Here is a 19412-nt window from a genome sequence, read left to right on the forward strand (position 1 = left end):
CAGAAGTGAGTTTGAGAAAGTCTTGGGGTGAATTAAACAATTTACGTTTATTTCATCGTTTGCATAATTTAAAATACTTAAAACATAAAACTTCTCAGAACAGATTATTTATATGTTTCGTTTTGTGTACAAAACCTGATATATAAACATATTTAAACATGCATACGCTAGACAGTATAGTAATAGACAACTCATAAAAACGAATGCAGACCTATGTGTAGATTAAGTTGCCAGGTTCCGTCAAGTCAACTTACCGTGAAACTTCTAAAGTCTGGTTTCTATATGACAGGGCAAGGTGCGCAACAAGGCGCACGACGTTGTACCTAGGCCGGCTGTGATGTGAAAACCTCATCGCACGACGAACACACGTCGAACGTGTGATGATCGCAAGGATCCAACTGAATGGATCCTTGTGACGGTTGCATGCAATGATGTACCCCACAATACACCGCTCGACTTTTTCAACCTATTCCACAATACAGAAGGAGGGCTGTTTTAGTCATTACGAGAAATCAGCATAGCGGAGCACGTGATGATGTTGTTTATATCGCAAAGAAATCGGTCTCCCGTACAAAAGAGTAAGCAGAATTACCCACCCTGTCTGATGCAAGCATGGCGCCTACATGCACTATGGAAACACTGCATCGCAGCAGACGCAATGCATTGCGCACGATCACTGCGCCGCGCACGATCATTGCGCTGCTATGTGGAAACCAGGCTTAATTGAACACCACCTCTATTTAAACACCACCTCCACTTGACCACCGATAGATTAAGGGTTGAAAAGTAGAGTGGCATGGCTCAATTGGAGAGTTTACTGTAGTCTGCAATGAGTTGAACTGCTTACCATTACTGGTTGTTGATGTTCATGGAACATCGTTCATCACCTCTAAAGTCACAGAGGTTTCAACCATGTCATGCTCATTGACCATGCTATCAAATTTTTTTCTGTTTACAGAAGAATCACATGAGCGACAGTCAAATTTCATGACCAACTAAGATCAACGAGATGGATCCACCGGAAAATAATCCAGCACCACAGTTACAGAGCAGCTCCAAGTCTCCAAGTAAGTGTTATTTGGTTTTTAAAATAGTTGAGAGACACTTTACTGTTAAGTAGACAGATGCTCTGATAGGAATTGTTTAAAGGATATTGTGTGTTGTAGCTATTTACCTGTTTTAGTATTCAGTGTTATAATAAATAGGTTATCAGTGTAACAGAACTCACACCGTTGAATGTGATAATGCCAATGGTTGTATGATGGAACCATGATTTTCTCTTTATTTTCTTACAATAAACCTGTTGTTGTTTTTCTTTCTCCTTTCTCAGATGTTTTACCCACAACTTGTCATCTGTTTTATATCTTGTCACATTTTCAAAGGTAACTAAAGCACATTCAAAGAAATCTTGTTGAGAGGACAACCCTATACTTGTTTACATTGCTCCGTATACCTGATTACGTGTGTTACCTGTCGATATCGCTACTAATTAGATATCATTCCGATTCATATATAGATATATATACTCATTGTCTGATGCTCACTCTTACAGTTCAATTGTTACATATTATATTTTATTACACATTCTATTTGACCTAAACATTATGGGTTAAATATTATGTTACATTAATATTACGCATTACATTACGCATGTGGATATATCATTGAGATTGTTTACTCACTCTTTTCCTGTTCATGGCTAAATATTATACGCACGCTTGATTAACATAATAAATATTCTATCCATGTAATCCATTTGTGTATGACTGACAATGGCTGCAAAACCCTCAGTAAATCTAACCTACCATTTATATTTATGGTTCTCTAGGTAGTCAATCTTGCCAAGATGACTCAGATGTTGAAGGAGAGATGGTTTTACCAGAACTGGAGGCTGAGAGTGACTCAAAGTCTACAGGTTCGTTTTTATTTATTGTTGATCATTTATGGTGTTTCTGAACACACCAGGAATTGTTTGCTCAGCTACAAAGCCCTGCAAGTATAACATACAACATGTCATGTAATTATTCATTGTAAATTTCAAACAATTTCACTGTAATCTATAGCTGTAAGAATTCTAATGTTTTGATAAAGCTTGTTCAGTTTACTTTGAATCACTGACTGTATTTATTATCCTAAAAACGTGGTGATCAATGTTTAGACTTTGCATTACTTGATATAAAAAAATTGATTTTTCATTTTTCACGGAATATTCTGGATAGGTAGACAGCACAGCTATTATATATGCTAAAAAATATTGATGTAGCAACAAATCAATTTCTGGCTAGTCACTTTCTGTGTATGGGGAAGATGAGCTAAAAAGATTTTTATGAGTAGAAAGTATTTTGGCGCAGAAAAATGTCACTCAATTTGGGAGTTATCTGCTCACTCATTTACACCACTGAGTATATTTTATACTAGCATTGCCTCGGTAATAAACACACTGGACAGAAAATTTATTTGTATTTGACATATAACAACATTTGCCATTATAAATTTCTAACTGCATATCATGAGAGCAGCGTTTTGGGTAGTTGAAATAAATTAAAAGACAAAATAAAAACAACTTTAAAGGCTTTTAAACTTTGTCAAACAACTGTAACTTTAAAACTTCATGTCATATGACAAAAATATTTTGTGCAAGTCATATAAATTTTAAAAAATAAAACAACTATAAAAGTGTTTAAATGTAAATGTGAAATAATGAGCAAGTGATAGCTAACTTAAGTCTATTGTAAAGGAATTTGCCGGTCTTGACTGGGCACGATCTAGACTATTTCATACAGAAATAAATTGTGCATGGTTTCGTTCTATTTTTTATTAGAGAAGGAAATCCACTAGCCGAGAAGCGTACGGCCATTTGCTCTGCTCAACTAAGTGAGCGCGCTCCTTTCTATATAATAGCATCACCTGTTCCGGCTAATGGCAAACGGTAAGAATACCGGCTAACAAGGTGAATAAACAGGATCGCTAGTGCGTTGGTATGACAACAAGTGATGATAAGTGATAGCACAACGAGTAAAACAACGATAAGATAGAAAGGACAACACATACCATAAAATAAGAAATGTAATGTCATGGCCCGGCATCCACCACACACCCCTTCCATTGGAGGCATTATATAATTAAACAACATGGGTGAAGCAACCAGCCGGGCCCACGTCTTAAGCTGCTTAACATGGTATTCCAAGCGCTAATTTCTTGATTAAGCAAATGTTTGTCGCCAGTAGCTGGCGTATCCTGTTTCTGGTAGTGTGAGCTGTCTTTTGGAACTGTCTCTTTTCTTTTTGGCATGACCTGAATACGGGTGACCAGCTGGAGGCTGTCCAAATACAGTGGTCCGGTGGTCTGGACTAGACTCCCAGGTCATCTGGTCTGTGGCTAGGTCGTCGTATCCTCTTGTTGTCTGATAGACCCAATCACCATACCGTTCCAACCTTTTTCTAGTATGAGACGAACGATGATTTAGATCTTTTGTAGCGGTGCTGGGGTTTCCATGGCCTGGGGGGACATCGCTAAGTGTCCGGAGTCCAGGTCCGTAGCTAACTTACTGGGGCTTTCTAGAGGGGGAAGGTTTATTTCCTCTCTAACTTTGCTTTGGGAAGGTGCTGCAGGAGGTCCGGAGTTCAAACCCTCATGCAAGTTTTCTTTTCCGGCATTGGTCTGTAGAGTCGCCTTTCCCATTTTGTCGAGCTTCTCAGCTGGACTCATTTGGGAAGGGAGCTCCATTACTTTTTCATCAGGTTGCGGGCAGCTTCTTCGTGAGGGCCGAGCCCTCCTGGCTCCTTTCATATTTGGCCCCCTCCGAGGCTCAAGCATTGCCGGAGCACAGCCAGAGCTCCTTTGGCAGGCATGATAGGGTTTCAACCTGGACTCGTGTTGAGTGGAGGTTTGGCTTTGTCTTTCCACCACATAGGTGTAGTTGGGCCAGACGGTTGTGACTTGATAAGGGCCCACGAACTTAGCTTGTAGCTTAATCTTTGCCTCCCTTCGTCGCCCCCTGTTTACCAACCACACCCAATTCCCAGGTGCGAAGAGCAGTGGCTCTTCTTGATCTGCCTGCCTAGTCTCCATCCACGCCTTCATGAGGGCTTCATGCGCTTCTTCCAGCCTCTGCTGCCGCCGCAGCACGTAGTTGCTGGCTGATTGCATCTCCGTGGGAGGGCGGTGACATTCTGGTCAAGCAGATGCAACTCTCTGCCAAACATCATGAAGTTGGCCGTCTCGCCTGTCACGATGTGGGAGGTTCCTCGATACGCCTGCATGAGCTGGGGCAGGAGCTCATCCCATTCCTCCTGGCCTCGTTCCAACAACATGGCCCTTAGAGAGTCGCCCAGGCCTCGATTGTTCCTCTCAACAATCCCATTGGCCTGGGGATGATAAGGAGCAGTTCATGTCTTGCTCACCTTCCAGAGCTGGCAGAGCTCCTCCATTAGTTGGCTCTCAAACTGAGTACCTTGGTCTGTATAGATTTGCTCTGGAAGCCCCAGGTAACAAAACACTCTTTCATCGAGAACACTGGCCACCACTGGAGCTGTGGCCTCCGGAATGGCAATGGCACGCTGCCGCTGGGTAAAGTGGTGTGAGAGCACTAAGATCTACTTATTGCCCCTCGGGGTGGTAGGAGGGAGCCTACAAGGTCAACGGCGACCTTCTGCCAGGGTCGGCCAGCGCATAATCGCTGTCGGCTTTCTGCAGGTTTGGTCCCTCCGTGCTTGGTGGCCTGGCACACCTAGCAGCTTCGTACTAACCTGCGGACAGCGGCTGTCAGTCCGGGCCAGTACCATGTAAGCAGGAGGCTGCTTACCATCCTCCCCACTCCGGAGTGGGCCATGGTATGTGTCTGCCAGATGACTGGCTTCCTTATAGCCGTGGGGCACACGAAACACCACCGGGTTTGACCATGAGGGCCACTCTGGCTTCCAGCACGCCATCCTGCCTGATTCTCAGAGATTCCCTCATGCGATGCAAGACCATGAGCTCCCGGCTCCCCAACTGTAACTGTTCTAAAGACACTTCGGTGTGACTCCGAAGTGCTCGGTACACTATGGCTTCAGCACTCTTGTTTTTGCTCTGCAGCTGAGCCAACTGGTTAGTTAGCTGAGCCAATGCCTTGGGTCCCAGGGTGGCCCCAATTGACCTTGAGCCGGCCCGTGCTCCTGTTGGGGCAGGGTGCAGGCTCGTATGGTCGGTTGCCTCACGCGCGGTCCTGGCAACCTCTGCCCAGCTCTTATGTGGTTCCTGGTGGTGACTAGTAGTGCCTCGGGTCATCACCCGCTCAATGTCAGGGGATCCCAGGATGGCTTCAACCGGTCCCAGGAAGATGGCTGTTTCAGTAGAAACAAGGGGTCGCACCGGTGGACCGACCGCTTCGCCCGCAGTCCTGGCGATCCCTGATAGAACATAGTTTCTCCTGATCACCCTAGCCTCATCCTGGTCCTCTTGGTCCAACTCCAGCCGGATTGGATCTCCATCGCGGTACTCTATCTGGGCAAAATGTCGACAGTCTTTGCAGGTCTGTCTGCTTAAGCCATCGGTGTTGCCGTGCTTTAATCTTGAACGGTGTTCCAGCTTATAATTGAACTCGGCTAACACCTCTAGTCAAGGCGCCACCTGATGAGAGGGCTCCTTTCTGCGACGGAGCCATTGCAGGGAAGCATGGTCCGTGCGAAGCTGAAACTCCTGCCCGTATAAGTATGAGTGGAAGTGTTTTGCCGCTTTGACCACTGCCAACAGCTCTCTGCGTGTCACGAAGTAATTTCGCTCCGAGGGGGTGAGTGTTTCGCTGTAGTAAGCAATCACTCGTTCCTGATTGCAATACTGTTGTGACAGCACAGCTCCTACGCAGCACCAGCTGGCATCCGTGTCCAAGATATAGGTATTTCCTGAATCCGGATACCCCAGCACCGGTGCGGTGGTGAGGCTGTGGTGCAGGGTGTCAAATGCTGCCTTCTCTTCGCCTGTCCATTGCCAAGGCTCTTTCTTTCCACCAGCTGGTGGAGGGGTTTTGCAATGGTGACAAACCTAGGGATGTTCTGCCGGTAGTACTTGACAGTATCCAGGAACCCTTGCAGTTCTCGGACTCCACATCAAACTGGCTACTGCTCTGCCACTTCCACTTTGGCTAGGTCGGGGGCAACCCCTTCGCTACTTACTATGTGGCCCATGTACCGCATTTGAGACTGTAGAAGTTCGCACTTTGTTGGTTTGAGCTTGAGTCCGGCTTGCTGCAGCCGCTTGAATACTTCCTCCAGCCACTGGAGGTGGGTTGTAAGATCAGGTGCAATAACAATCACATCATCCAGGTATAATAGTAACGTTTGCCAGTGGAGTGCGTGCAACACTCTCTCCATCAATCGCTGGAAGGTGGCTGGGGCAGAAGTCACTCCAAACGGAAGGACTCTCCGTTTCAACAAACCTGAGCGAGTGATGAAGGCTGATTTTTCCCTGGCATCTTCGTCCATCGGAACTTGCCAGTATCCGCTGATGAGATCAAGAGTACTAGAATATCGGCTTCCAGCCAAGGCATCCAGACTTTCATCTCTCCGGGAAGGAGATAGGCGTCTTGTTCTGTTATCGCATTGAGCCTTCGGCAATCCACACAGAACCGCCATTTTCCATCCTTCTTCTTTACTAACACAATAGGTGAGCTCCACGCTCCTCTAGTCGACTCAGTCAACCCTTTAGCCAACAGGTCCTGTACCTGTTTCTCGGCCTCTGCTTGCTTTTCAGGCCCTAAGCGGTGAAGGGGTTGACAAATAGGTCGGGTCCCGTTTTTCACAGGTATAGATTCCTCCACGAGCGAAGTTCTACCCATATCGTCATCTCCAGTGCTAAACACTGACCCATACTTGGTCAGTAGGGTAGCCAGCTTTCTGGCCTGCTCTGTATTTTGGCACGAGGGTCTGGCAGCTTGGTACAATTCTTGGAGATGCTGGTGGTGATCCCTGGCTTATCCTCAACTCAGGTGATTGGCACTGCAGGGCCTCCCTTGAGGAGAGGAGTGCCAGCGGTGGGAGGAGGTGCTTCCACACTAGTGTAAGTGCCTAGGGTGGTTTCCGAACGAATGGTCAGTGTTTGGGGGTTTGGGTTGAAACACCTAACCAACACCTTTCCATCTGCTCCAGGCTCATTCAGGCTTGTAGCTAGAAGTGGGCCTTCACGGTACCCTTCTATTATCCCGAGTAGACAGAAATTTCATGTGGGCAACCTATACCTGACTGCAACCTCTGTTTTAACACAAACACAACCAAGTCCCTACTTACCTGGACTTTGTTTTGGAGGAGATTTCTTGTTCGGTCGGTACAAGCCAATGGCTTGCAATCCACCTTCACCACGGGTCATGCGAACTCCATCGAGCATTGGTGTGCCATAAAGAAAGGCATGCCAAGAATTGCGTCTTTGCTAATTTGACTGACTATGAAGACTTCTTCGGTCTTCACTTTGCAGAGCCTTACTGGGAGCAGATTACACTGTAGAAGGATAACCCGGTCCCATCAGCGAGCAGGCCATGGGTGTCACTCTCCTCCAATCGTTCTCTTACACCGTGAGGAAGTCTGTCGGACACCTGTTTTCCCAGCAGGTTAGTGGTGCATCCGGTATCCAACAGAAAGTGCACTGCTCGACCTTCAACTTTATCCGGAAGGAAGTAACTGGTAGAGTTTGGGTGCCCCAGCAGGCGTGCTTGCGCAGGGTCCCTGTGCTTGAAGGGGGCTGCCTGAGGCTGCTCCGTTCATGCAGGTAGAGAATGTGCTTGGGCGAGTCTCTTTGGATGGCGAGGGGCTGTCCTCTGCGAGACAGGGCGCCAAGTCACCTGAGAGGAAAGCATAGCGCTTAATTCGGGAGGATTCGTGCTTGACTCTTTTAGGTGTAGTGTTTGGAACGTGCTCTGGGTAGCTGTGGGGGTAGATTGGGGTGGAGTTCTGAGTTGGCCTGCCTTTTATGATAGGTCCATCCGGGAGAGGCCTTGGCTGAATCGGTGCTTAATTTTTTCCTGGTTTCTACAGGGGCCTTATTGCAGCTAGTAGTGGGTGCTACTGCTGCGGCCTTCTTCCATTTTTTGACTCCTTTTTCCTCTGACTGGGGCACGCCTTTCGGAGATGTCCAGTGCCTTCACATCCTCAACAAATGGCGGGCTTACTTTCTAGAGGCTCTGTTGGCTTGTTTTGCAGCTGTTTGACCTGTTCCGCCAGCGGCTTTACTGTGGATAGCAGAACATTCAAGGTGCCTTGTTCGACACTGCGTACCTCACCTTGTCCTGTATTGGTTTCCAAGTTTTCTACAGCCCGGACGGCTCTGCCCAGACTCGATTCTCTGGATTTGATCTAGAGAAATTTTCCTGCAGCTCGTACTGCATCCGCGAAAGTTTCCATGGGTACCGCTAGAAGGTGCTGCTGTAGGGTGGGATGGTTTAGGGAGTTTGAGAAGTACTCATTTGCCATGTTACTTCTGAATGGTTTGGACAGCCAGCGTTGGCTATTTGAACTAGCCATTCAACTTCCGTTACGTGTTCTTGCAGGGAGGTTTGTATTTCTTTTTTTCAACTGCTCAATTCTGCTCTGGCTTGTCGGAGAGATAGTCCAAATCGGGCTCGGATGGCTTCAAAGATGGCTGCCGATTGCCTTTCCGCAGGACTCTGCCTCTCCTTTGAAAGCCTCTCCGGGGTGCAGTGTGCTGGCCTCTTCGACCCACTCATTTGCAGCTGCAATTTCTCTAAATCTGCTAATAGAATATTCTGGTTCTCCGACGCCATTATACTCGGGCGTTTTGAACTGGGAGGCCGGTTCTGGGTTCCGACTTAATCTGACAAGTTGCCCAATGACGTCAGTTAGTCGGTCCATTTCCCGGTCTACACTCCTTGCCTTCTTTTGAGACATGACTTGAGCTTCTCTCCTAGTGAGGGTGGCCGTTATAGACGATCGTGGCTTGACTTCGAGTGCTTAAGCCTTATTTTGGCAGTATCGAGCGCCTTACAGAGTGGGGGTGGTTAGCGTAGTGCCAGTCATCAACCCTTCTCTGGAGTGCTGGATAACTTGCTTATTCTAAAACACCAGGTTTTTCTAAGAATGTGGGGGATAGCCGTACATCTATCTTGGCCAGATTCAGAACCCCCGGTGTTTGCGGTATTACTCCGGTTTCCTCTCCTGAGGCTGATTTTGCAAGCAGGACAGGAGGTCTGCCAGAGTTTGAATTCTAAATTTCTAGATGGTGCCTGCCGGGTTCGGCGCAATTCCACTGTTGCCACCAGTGTAAAGGAATTTGCCGGCCTTAGACTATTTCATACAGAAATAAATTGCGCGTGGTTTCGTTCTATTTTTTATTAGAAAATGAAATCCACTAACCGAGGAGCGTGCGGCCAATTGCTCTGCTTAACTAAGTGAGCGCGCTCCTTTAAATATAATAGCATCACCCATTCCGGCTAACGGCAAACAGTAAAAATTCCGGCTAACAAGGTGAATACACAGGATCGCTAGTGCGTTGGTATGACAACAAGTGACGATAAATGATAGCATAACAAGTAAAACAATGATATAATAAAAAAGGACATACAATAAAATAAGACAACAACATGAGTTACGACAAGTGACAGCACAATGAGTAAAACAACGATAAAATAAAAAGGACAATGCATACAATAAAATAAGAAATGTAACATCATGGCTCTGCATCCACCACACTATTTTGCTACGATTACAATAAAAGATGATTTGGTAATGATACAATTAATAATTAATTGTATTAATTAATACAACTGAAAAAAAACAAAATAAAAATCCTTTCATATGTTGAAATAATAATAACAATTCTTGTATAAAAGTGCGTGTGTGCGGGTGTGTGTGCATGTGCGTGTGTGTATTGAAAAGGTTACTGTTCCACCAGAAGCTACCCATCCAAAGTTTTAATACGACGATACTGGTACCTCTCGATACTGGTACAAATGTAAAAATGAGATACCATACTGTTTTTTTCTCGACGAACAGAGAGAGAATGTAAAGGCTCTTTCTACAGAGATAATACAATTGTCGTAGCAAGACGTGTTAGTAGACAGGCTGAAATGTTGTAGAAAGAAAACTAGCGCAAGTGGCTCAAGCTTTGTATCATAGCAAGTGAGCACAAGTGGCTCAGATGCTGTAGCAAGACAAGCTAGCAAAGGTGACTCAGAAGCTGTAGTCTTGAACACAAATATTACAAAAGGTTTTAAATAATATAATCTCATCAGTGCACAAGCCTGTCTTCAGGTTGATAGCCTTTAGATTTACCATAGTTTTACATTCCTGCATTAGCTCTAATTTTCTAGCAAATGTTTGCTTCAAGTTGCAATGCACGAGTGATACATTTTGCTATTGAAAATGATACTATCAAAACTTAAAAGTCACAGCAATGGTGGCATGTAAAATCTTAGTGGCAACAAAGAGTACCTGCTCATTTTTAACGGAGGAAAAACATTCCTTCATGCTCTCCTAGCTAAAAAAATGAATATGCAAAGTATTTTGGTTAAAACTTGCTACCATTTTGGCATCTGTAGTCAGGTTTTTTATGATTCTCCCATGAAGCAATCAAAAAGTAGTTCATTCCGTTTGGAGTTGTTATTTCATGTTGTAAGCTCTTTAACACCAACCTGGAAGATTTTCAAAGGATTGACTAAAATTTATATCTACCATTTGATCAAAAGTTTTCTACAAAACTCAATAGCAGTACAATCTATCATACTCTTTACTCTTTTTGCAGGTTTAGACACGAGTGACTCCAGCGGCGCGGCAAAAGAAAACGAAGACACTGCTTCAAAGCTTCAATGGTTGAAATCTCTCTCCCTGCTTTGGCCATGCATTTCTGCTATCTCACTCAGTGTACTTCCGCTTGAGAAAAACCTCAAAGCAAAATTAATAGAATTATTTGCTGATTTCATTTCTACAAAGGATAAATGTATTGATCCAGTAACAAAGGTCATCAAAAAAGGGCATCTAAAACAGCGACCAGCGTATTTAGTTCACCTTTTGAATCCTTTTACCGAAAAAGAATTCAAGAAATGGGATGCTGAAAATTTTGTAAAAGGAACTTCCAGTGTTGAGAAAATGATGTTGATGAAATCACTTGAAAATGCCTTTGCATTAATGAACCAAGAGGACGAAAGAGGTGGTCTTAAAGACAATTTTGGGAAGCTTCTAGAAAGGATCTCGAGGGTAGAATCCAATTTTCAAAAGAGTGCAATCGAAAGCTTGCCAAATTGTGACAAAGACATATTGAAAAAAATTAAACAAGAACTGGGCGACTTGTATCCTGATGCAGACAAATGGAAAGATGAGTTGATAGAATTGTTTTCTTCTGGACAAGCTAGCATTACCACCTTTTTAAGTAAGAAAAGTGAATGGGAACAAGCAGTTTTGTTCGATGTTCTAAATGTAGCCACAGTTTCGGAAACTTCTCACCAGTACATAGGACACAAGAAGTCTCTGAACGCTTTCAAAAAAGTGTATGACAAAAGAGTGCAATTTATATCAAGTTTAGAAAAACAAGCTGTGGAAATGCTTTCATCAAACCGTGAGTATTTTGTTGAAAAACTGCGTGATCATGGGAAAACTGAAAGCGTTGCAAACACAATAGTAACTGGTCTCGTAGAAGGTATTGAAAAACGTGAAGAAACTGAAAAGCTACTAACTAGAGTTGCTGACATTTTCAAAGAAGGTACACAGAGTGACGATGAAGCTAAGTTTCTGAAAGAAAGGGATGAGTATGACAAAGCTCATCAAGATGCCAAAGAAAAAGCTATTCTAATTTTGTCACTGTGTGATTTGAAGTTACACAAAGACTTAACTACGAATCTGGAGGAGACAAACAAACACAAACCAAGCAGCATGCATTCTGATACAGACAAATGGAAAGAAGAGTTGAGAAATTTTTTTTCTCCTGGACAAGCTAACATTAAAACTTTTCTAAACGGGAAAAGCAAAATGGAACAGGCAGTTTTGTTTGACGCTTTAAATAGTGTAACAGATTCGAAGAGTTCTCCTCATCAATACATAAAAAACAAACAGTATCTAATAGCTTTCAGAACAGCATATGACAAAAGAAAACAATCTAAATCAAGTTTGGAAAAACAAGCTGTGGAAATGCTTTCATCAAACCGTGAGTATTTTGTTGAAAAAGTGCGTGATCAAGGCAAAACTGAAAACGTTGCACACACAATAGTAGCTGGTCTTGTAGAAGGTATTAAAAATCGTGAAGAAACTGGAGAGCTACTAACTAGAGTTGCTGACATTTTCAAAGAAGGTACACAGAGTGAGGATGAAGCTAAGTTTCTGAAAGAAAGGGATGAGTATGACAAAGCTCATCAAGCTGCAAAAGAGAATGCCATTCTAACTTTGTCATTGTGTGAATTGAAGTTACATGAAGACTTGAGCAAAAATTTGGAGTTCACAATAACTTCCCGTGGCAAGGCGCTGAAAAGGTTTCAAGATTTTTTGACAGAACCCTACGAAATCACCACAGACAGTGTTGAGAAACTTTTGACAAAAGAAGATGAAAAGGACAAGTTTTATGAAGCACTCTTTGCAACTCTTCACCAATCGGATACTCAGGATGAAAAGACAAAATATTTGCTTCAAGAGGCTCAGCAGTACAAAAAGTCTGTAGAGACAAGCTTGAGTGGGATCTTACAACGTTGTAAAAATGATTTTCTCAAAAAGTTCATTGTGGAGCTGAAAAAACATGTAATTTGTAAAGCCATTTCTGATGCATCCCTGACCATGGGTGATCTCATTCAGGCTATGAAAGACCAAGGTGCTAAAATAGTAAGCATTGAAAAGGAAGATCTGGACAGCATGCACCAGCTAGTAATCATTCGCAACGGAGTCGTCCACTCGCTCTTCAAATTTACCAGTGATGAACAGAGAAAATACTTCACCGAAAAATTAAATAAAATTGCAGACATAACTGGTCTAGAAAAGGTACAAAGAGAGTTGTTTTACAGAGAATTATAAATAATTTTAGCCTCAAACTCACTCAACTACTGTGGCAATAGTTCCGTGCTATGTATTTGGGCTTTTCAGATTGTGTTCATAGCTTGAGTTTGTACAAACCTACACACCTTGCATCTTTATCTGTAATTAATATGGCTTTTTGTGACATGTTTGTGTATACTGTAGGAAATCAAGGACATTCTTCTTGTTGCTGGTTCTAAACAAGCAGCAGAATACATCGAATACTGCATTGGGTATGTTTATTTAAAGGTTGACTTGCAACAAAATTCACATCACAGTTATTTGGTATCAAAAGATTCACCATGTCTTACTCTGTTGTGTTGTAGGTGCCAAATATGTGGAAATGTGATTACAAGCTCTTAAAAGTTCAAAAACTAAAAGCCGCCGTAGATTGGATTCTGTTTATTTCTCTGACGTAGTCATTACAGTTTGGTTATCGTCTTGTCACGTGATGTTCTCACGTGAATTGAAAGGCCAATCAAAAGCTCAATATAAAACTTATCGTAGCACTAGTTTATGACAAATACTTCGGGTTTTACTGAAGACCCTGTATCAAATATAGATGCTTGCTACTTTACAGTTTTGTTTCGGCATTATTCAATTGTCAAGTCGTAATCTGATCATGTGACCCAATACTTCGCAAATAATTTTTGCAGCACTTTTCAATTATCACAGGTGACCGACAGGCTCGTCATGTTTATCAGACAATGATATGTACTCCTTCAAGCCAAGGTTAAAAAGTTTAACGATTTTTTACGGTAAGTTATAAGATATCAGTGCTAAAAGTGACAGCATTACAATAACGATAAAATAGACGCGTAAGAACAATAGACATGGTTTTATTGAATGCCTGAAGTATATTTGTGAAAATATTTTGACGAATGAAGTTGCATGAAAGTGTAAACAGAAACCATCCTGTAACAGCTACATCCCATTTGAGCCGTTTTGGAAAGCGAATCCAAACTACTGCGGTCTTGTGTGGCTACGATTAACTGTTCGTTTTTTTAGCTTTTAAGAGCTTGTAATCACATTCCCACATATTTTGCGCCTACAACAGAGTAAGACATGGTGAATCTTATGATACAAAATAACTGTAATGTGAATTTTGCTGCAAGTCAACCTTTAATGTATGAATAGCTGGTGATTTATAGCTTTTGGTAGATTTAATTTGCCACAAACATAAATAGATGTTCAGTATAGTAATTGTACTATTATTGCAGTCCTACACCAAGCAGCCGGCTCAGGTGGAGGCTGGTTCACACTATATTGCTGTTTGTCAACGTTTTCCTTTCGGCAGTCATCATCGATTATGTGAACCATGAACCGATGGCATTGACGAAGCAATGCAGACGCGTTGAAAAAGTTTGCAGCTGTCAAACTCTTCCGATATTTTGCCGAACATCAACGACCACCTTTCAAATGTGAACCATTTCGGCGATTATATGTCGCAGTCGGAGATAGCATGATTTATTCATATCCATTTATGATAGTCGCAGTGGGGCTAGTATTTGATTCCAGCACACGAAAACAAAGAAATTTCTTCGCGAAAATTTAAAATAAAAAATGAGAACACTACGTCACGGAGTATCTCCTGATGCAAAAGCAGATGGGTTTGTGATAGTGTGAACATCGGTATTGCAGACGATCACCGAGTATTGTGGCATCAGTGCCGAGATACGGTGATATGGTGTAGACCAGCCTGAACTCGTAAAGTCATGCATGAGCCGGTTTCCTGTAGCTCTGCCTATTTTCATTAGTAATGTTTTTTAGTTATTACATAAAGGTTAATAATAACACTGTACTCAGCTCTTGGGCTAAACTCACCGCGAAACTGTTTCTGAAACCTTTCACCTTGCTAACCTGGAATTGTAGCACCCTCCTTTCCATGGTTTACTTGCTGCCAGATGTGCAGTGTCCTTGTTTTACTAGGAATGTTATCCTTGCCTGAAGCTGATTTATGTACAGAGGGTTTCTGGTATAGATTGATAACACTGATGTAGGCTGCATGGAGCAGGTGCTTGGTCCAACCATTAGTTGTTTTTGAACATTTATGGTAGCTGAAATGTCGAGTTTTAGTGCCATATTAAATATATTTGGTAAACTCTTATCTGGCGAGCATTTGTCTTTCTATGGGAAAGTGGAAAGTAAAATCATTTATTTATTGAAAATCTCTCTCATGTCAAAACAAGAATAATGTATGAAAACACATATACTTGCAGGTTAGTTGAAAAAGATGGCAAGAATAAAGAAGAAATTAGGTAAGATTTCTACGTGCCAGCTCACTTCTTTTTGCGTATCTTTTCATCAGCTAATTAAATTGGATTGCACAGTGGACTGTACAAATCCTTTTTCAACACGTAAATAAACCGAGTTCCTCTACTTGCTCCTCAAGGAAACAAACCACTTGAGTGCTAATATAGTACTAATATATATTTCACAGTAAATATATATATATATATACCATATATATAAGCATATATATAAGCATATATATATACATATATATATATGCTTATATATATAAGCATATATATATATACATATATATATGCATATACATATATATACATTTATATATATATTTATATCTATATTTATATATATATTTATATATATATAAATATAATTTCACAGTAAGCTTATATATATAAGCATATATATACATATATATTTATATATACATATATATATATTTATATATATATATACATATATATATATATATATATAGTTTATTAAAAACTACAGGTTAAAATCATTACTACTATTAGTTTCATGCAATCGTGTTGCAATCTTCAGGTAGAATGACTAAAATGACAACCAAAACAAAGAAGCCAGTCAACACAGAAACAGGAAACGCCAAACAATATGGTACAACCCCCCATACAACAAAGCTGTTAACACCAAGATCGGTAAACAATTTTTCCAGTTCCTGGAGAGTGAATTTCCACCAGAACACAAATTACACAAAATCTTCAACAAAAACTCCGTAAAACTAAGTTATAGCTGTGCTTCAAACATCAACCACATAATTAGCGGGCACAATAAACAAGCACTATCACAACCAACCAACACCGACAGAAAATGCAATTGCAAAAATCGGGAAAATTGCCCTCTAAATGGAGAATGCCTTTCAAAATGCATAGTATATCAGGCAACCGTAGAGTCTGAAGAACGCGATGGGCAAGAGACACAAACGTACGTAGGCCTCACCGAAACAACTTTTAAAACAAGACTAGCCAACCACAATACATCCTTTAAATATCCTACTAAAAGACTACAAACAGAATTGAGTAAATACATATGGGACTTAAAAACAAGAACATTCGCTATAATATAACCTGGAAGATCATCAAAAGAGCGCGGTCTTACAACACATCAACAAAATCTTGCCAGTTATGTCTATGGGAAAAGTACTTCATCATATTCGAACCGAAGTTAGCCAGCCTTAACACTAGAAGTGAGCTGATATCCACATGCCGGCATGCCAGAAAACATCTAATTAGCTCAATAACATAATTTGACTACATAATTTGCTGTATACTATAATATATATATATATCACACAATAGTGTTAAGCCCTCAGCTTTATTAAGTAATTTTATAGCTTGTACATTATACATTTTAGTCATTCTACCTGAAGATTGCAACACGATTGCATGAAACTAATAGTAGTAATGATTTTAACCTGTAGTTTTTAATAAACTTCATACACAGCTCTAATTGACTCAATTATTGAGCACTTTACTTTACAGTGTGAACCACATATACTATATATATATACATATATATATTTATATATATATTTATATATATATTTATATATATATTTATATATATATTTATATATATATTTATATATATATATTTATATATATATTTATACATATATTTATATATATATTTATATATATATATAAGCACAGTTCAAGATGCAACGAGTGTACAGTAAATTGTACAATGAGAGACATCCAGGCGCTCTGCTCTTGGTTGCTTCTGCAGTGTCTTGTATAGCTCCTCCGAGTGGCTTGGCTCTGCCCCACTTTAGTAAGGCCGATTTGGTAGCAGGCCCTCAGCCGACCAAAAGAGTTACCGGGGGCCATGCCGTCTACCAATTCGGAGCTCAGCCCGAATGTGGCTTCGGTAGCCTCGGGGTCGGCTTCTCTCGCTAACCCGGTTGTGGTTTCGGCAATCGGTTACCCCACTCTTTTCCCCTAGTAGAGACCCTGGGGCCACCAACTTAGAGTTGGAAGAAAATATCAACTGGGACCAGAGCCCGTGTTGTCAGGTGCCATACTCCATACTCTGTTATGGAAAAAGCTCGACCCTCTCCTTGCAGCTTCTTCGCTCGTAACAGGCTGGCAGTCCTCATGGCTAGTTTTTGCCAGGAGGAGGAACAGGAGAAGAACCGGTTTCAAGAAGCTACCGAGAAAAATCTCCTGCAATCCTGGGGAAGTGGAGAACAAAGACACGTTTGTAAGGACTGTCCCTGTCAGAAGCCATAAAACCAAGGTAGCAGCAAAGGGCTGAAACAGTAGTGCCAAATCTGCCGATTACTGGTTGCACAAAGGCTCTGAATCAATCCCACCTAGGCAAAAGGCTAACAGACCCGCTGGTCAAAGATGTTCTGCCAGAAGGGACTCTAGCCAAAAAGAATCCAATGAGTAATGAAAAGACGAGGCGGAGGAAGTCTGCCCCTACCACATTGGTCGAGAAGGCGGTGAAAGAGGCTCCCACCATAGCTTTCAGGAATTACTAGAAAGCCATAGAGTAGCTGAAACCAAGATGCTGGGAAGACAGCATGAACCCGAAAACATGCTCCATGCCGCACACATGCCAAGACTCAGCCAGAAGGACCTCGGCTAGTGTACTGTCGGAAGCCTGCCTTAAAAGTGAGAAGGCTGGCGTGCCTCACTCCGTTACTTAGATTTTTGGACCATCTTTATTCGCAATTGTTGCATCCTCTTTATGTAGTTCCACTTCTGGGTGCACTCATAAAGTAGCATTAGATGATGTTTGTGTAATCAGTTCGGGACCTTTTTATCCGTTTTAAACCAGTAGCCCGTTTGTCAACGCCTTGTCCTAGCAGTGATGTTCAAACAAGGCCCAGCACAGACCTTGTTTGACCGGACAACCTCCGAACCAACATGTCATTAGTTTTTGCACTCATCATAGACGTAGACATTGTACAGGAAATTATCTTGTGCATGGACCTATATATAGCCCAGCAGTAAGGATAGCGCAAATAGCGCAGTAGTATGATCGCCTGCATGGCGATCATAAACTCTCAGGTTATAATTATTATATCAAAACATATATATATTCCAGAAAACTTAAAGCAGAGGTGAAAGAACTGAAAAGTCGTAGCAAAACTCAGGATGAAATTACTAAGGAAAGAATCGAACTGGAAAAGAGCAAGAAACGAGTGCATGATGATGTTGATGAGCTTAAACAAGTGGCTCAAAAGATTTTTAAAACGTGTGACGATCTTTCCCGCCGCCTAAATAGCTGAAAACACAACTAAGAAATGCTTTCGGTTGGTTTGAGAGTTTTTCATACCATTACTCCGGGTCACTAAGAAAAGATAACTTCATGTACTAATCATCTGCTGTGATTTTAATATTTAATAGAATGATTTTGACTAATTCTTGTAGTTTGAGTTTCCTTTATTATTCTTATTATCTTTATATCGTGTTTTATCTTGTTTATTATTCATAGACATATAGAAGAGTGTTTTCTCTTTTCTGACTATATGTACTGGTAATGCCTGTATACTAGTAATGTGTGTGTGCGTGTGTGTGTTTGTTCATTCATAATATACATATATTATCATTTGGATCGACATGAACACTGTTACATGTCAACTTATCATCACATTATAAACATTACCTATAGTGCTTATTACAGATGATAAGCTGGCAGTGGCTCTAGCTGGTAATAGAGTATTCAGATCCATAGAGATAACCAGTCTAACAAGAGCAAGGCCTATGCACAATGTAGAACAGAAGTGTAATTGTGTGACAATTTGATTTGGTGTAAATACTGTACAACTGACAGTTGACTATTACTAGATAGTGAATCGAAAATAAAGCGCTGAATACAAATGTACAGCATACATTTTGGTGATCGTATCAACAACAATCGTCTCCCTTGATTCGTCTTAAAAGGATGCAGGAAAAATTGATGATGTGCTCATCAGCATTTGAGTTGCAAATACTAAACCAGAGAGAATAGGACTGATAGGTAGGATCTCTGAAATCTAAAAAGTTGTCACATGCAACAGTTTGTGGTACATACCAGTGATAATTGCTACACAAACAAGTTGTAGAACTTTCAAAGTTAGTTTTGACAGCTTGCAACTACGTAGAGCTTTTGTGGAGGTTTGCTAATTATTTAGTCTAATATAACACAATGTGTGCTTGGTCACAACAAAGTAGT

General features: G+C 41.6%; 1 protein-coding gene across 1 annotated transcript; it reads left to right on the forward strand.

Moving 5' to 3' along the window:
- The first annotated feature begins 1007 nt into the window (after positions 1–1007).
- On the forward strand, positions 1008–18816 carry LOC137407368 (uncharacterized). Its single transcript, XM_068094002.1, has 5 exons — positions 1008–1067; positions 1829–1915; positions 13140–13207; positions 15194–15232; positions 18303–18816. The coding sequence occupies exons 2-5, from the start codon at positions 1847–1849 to the stop codon at positions 18484–18486; spliced, it is 360 nt and encodes a 119-aa protein (XP_067950103.1). The 5' UTR covers positions 1008–1067; positions 1829–1846; the 3' UTR covers positions 18487–18816.
- The last annotated feature ends 596 nt before the right edge of the window (positions 18817–19412 follow it).

This window comes from Watersipora subatra, chromosome 10 (genome assembly GCF_963576615.1).
Source record: "Watersipora subatra chromosome 10, tzWatSuba1.1, whole genome shotgun sequence".
In the NCBI taxonomy this organism is placed as follows: Eukaryota; Metazoa; Bryozoa; class Gymnolaemata; order Cheilostomatida; family Watersiporidae; genus Watersipora; species Watersipora subatra.

Excerpts from the sequence above, each read along its gene's own strand:
- LOC137407368 (XM_068094002.1), top strand. The coding sequence starts at position 1,847 with ATGACTCAGATGTTGAAGGAGAGATGGTTTTACCAGAACTGGAGGCTG. Across the intron at positions 1,916-13,139 it reads GAGTGACTCAAAGTCTACAG|GAAATCAAGGACATTCTTCT; the intron begins GTTCGTTTTTAT and ends TGTATACTGTAG. Across the intron at positions 13,208-15,193 it reads TACATCGAATACTGCATTGG|GTTAGTTGAAAAAGATGGCA; the intron begins GTATGTTTATTT and ends ATATACTTGCAG.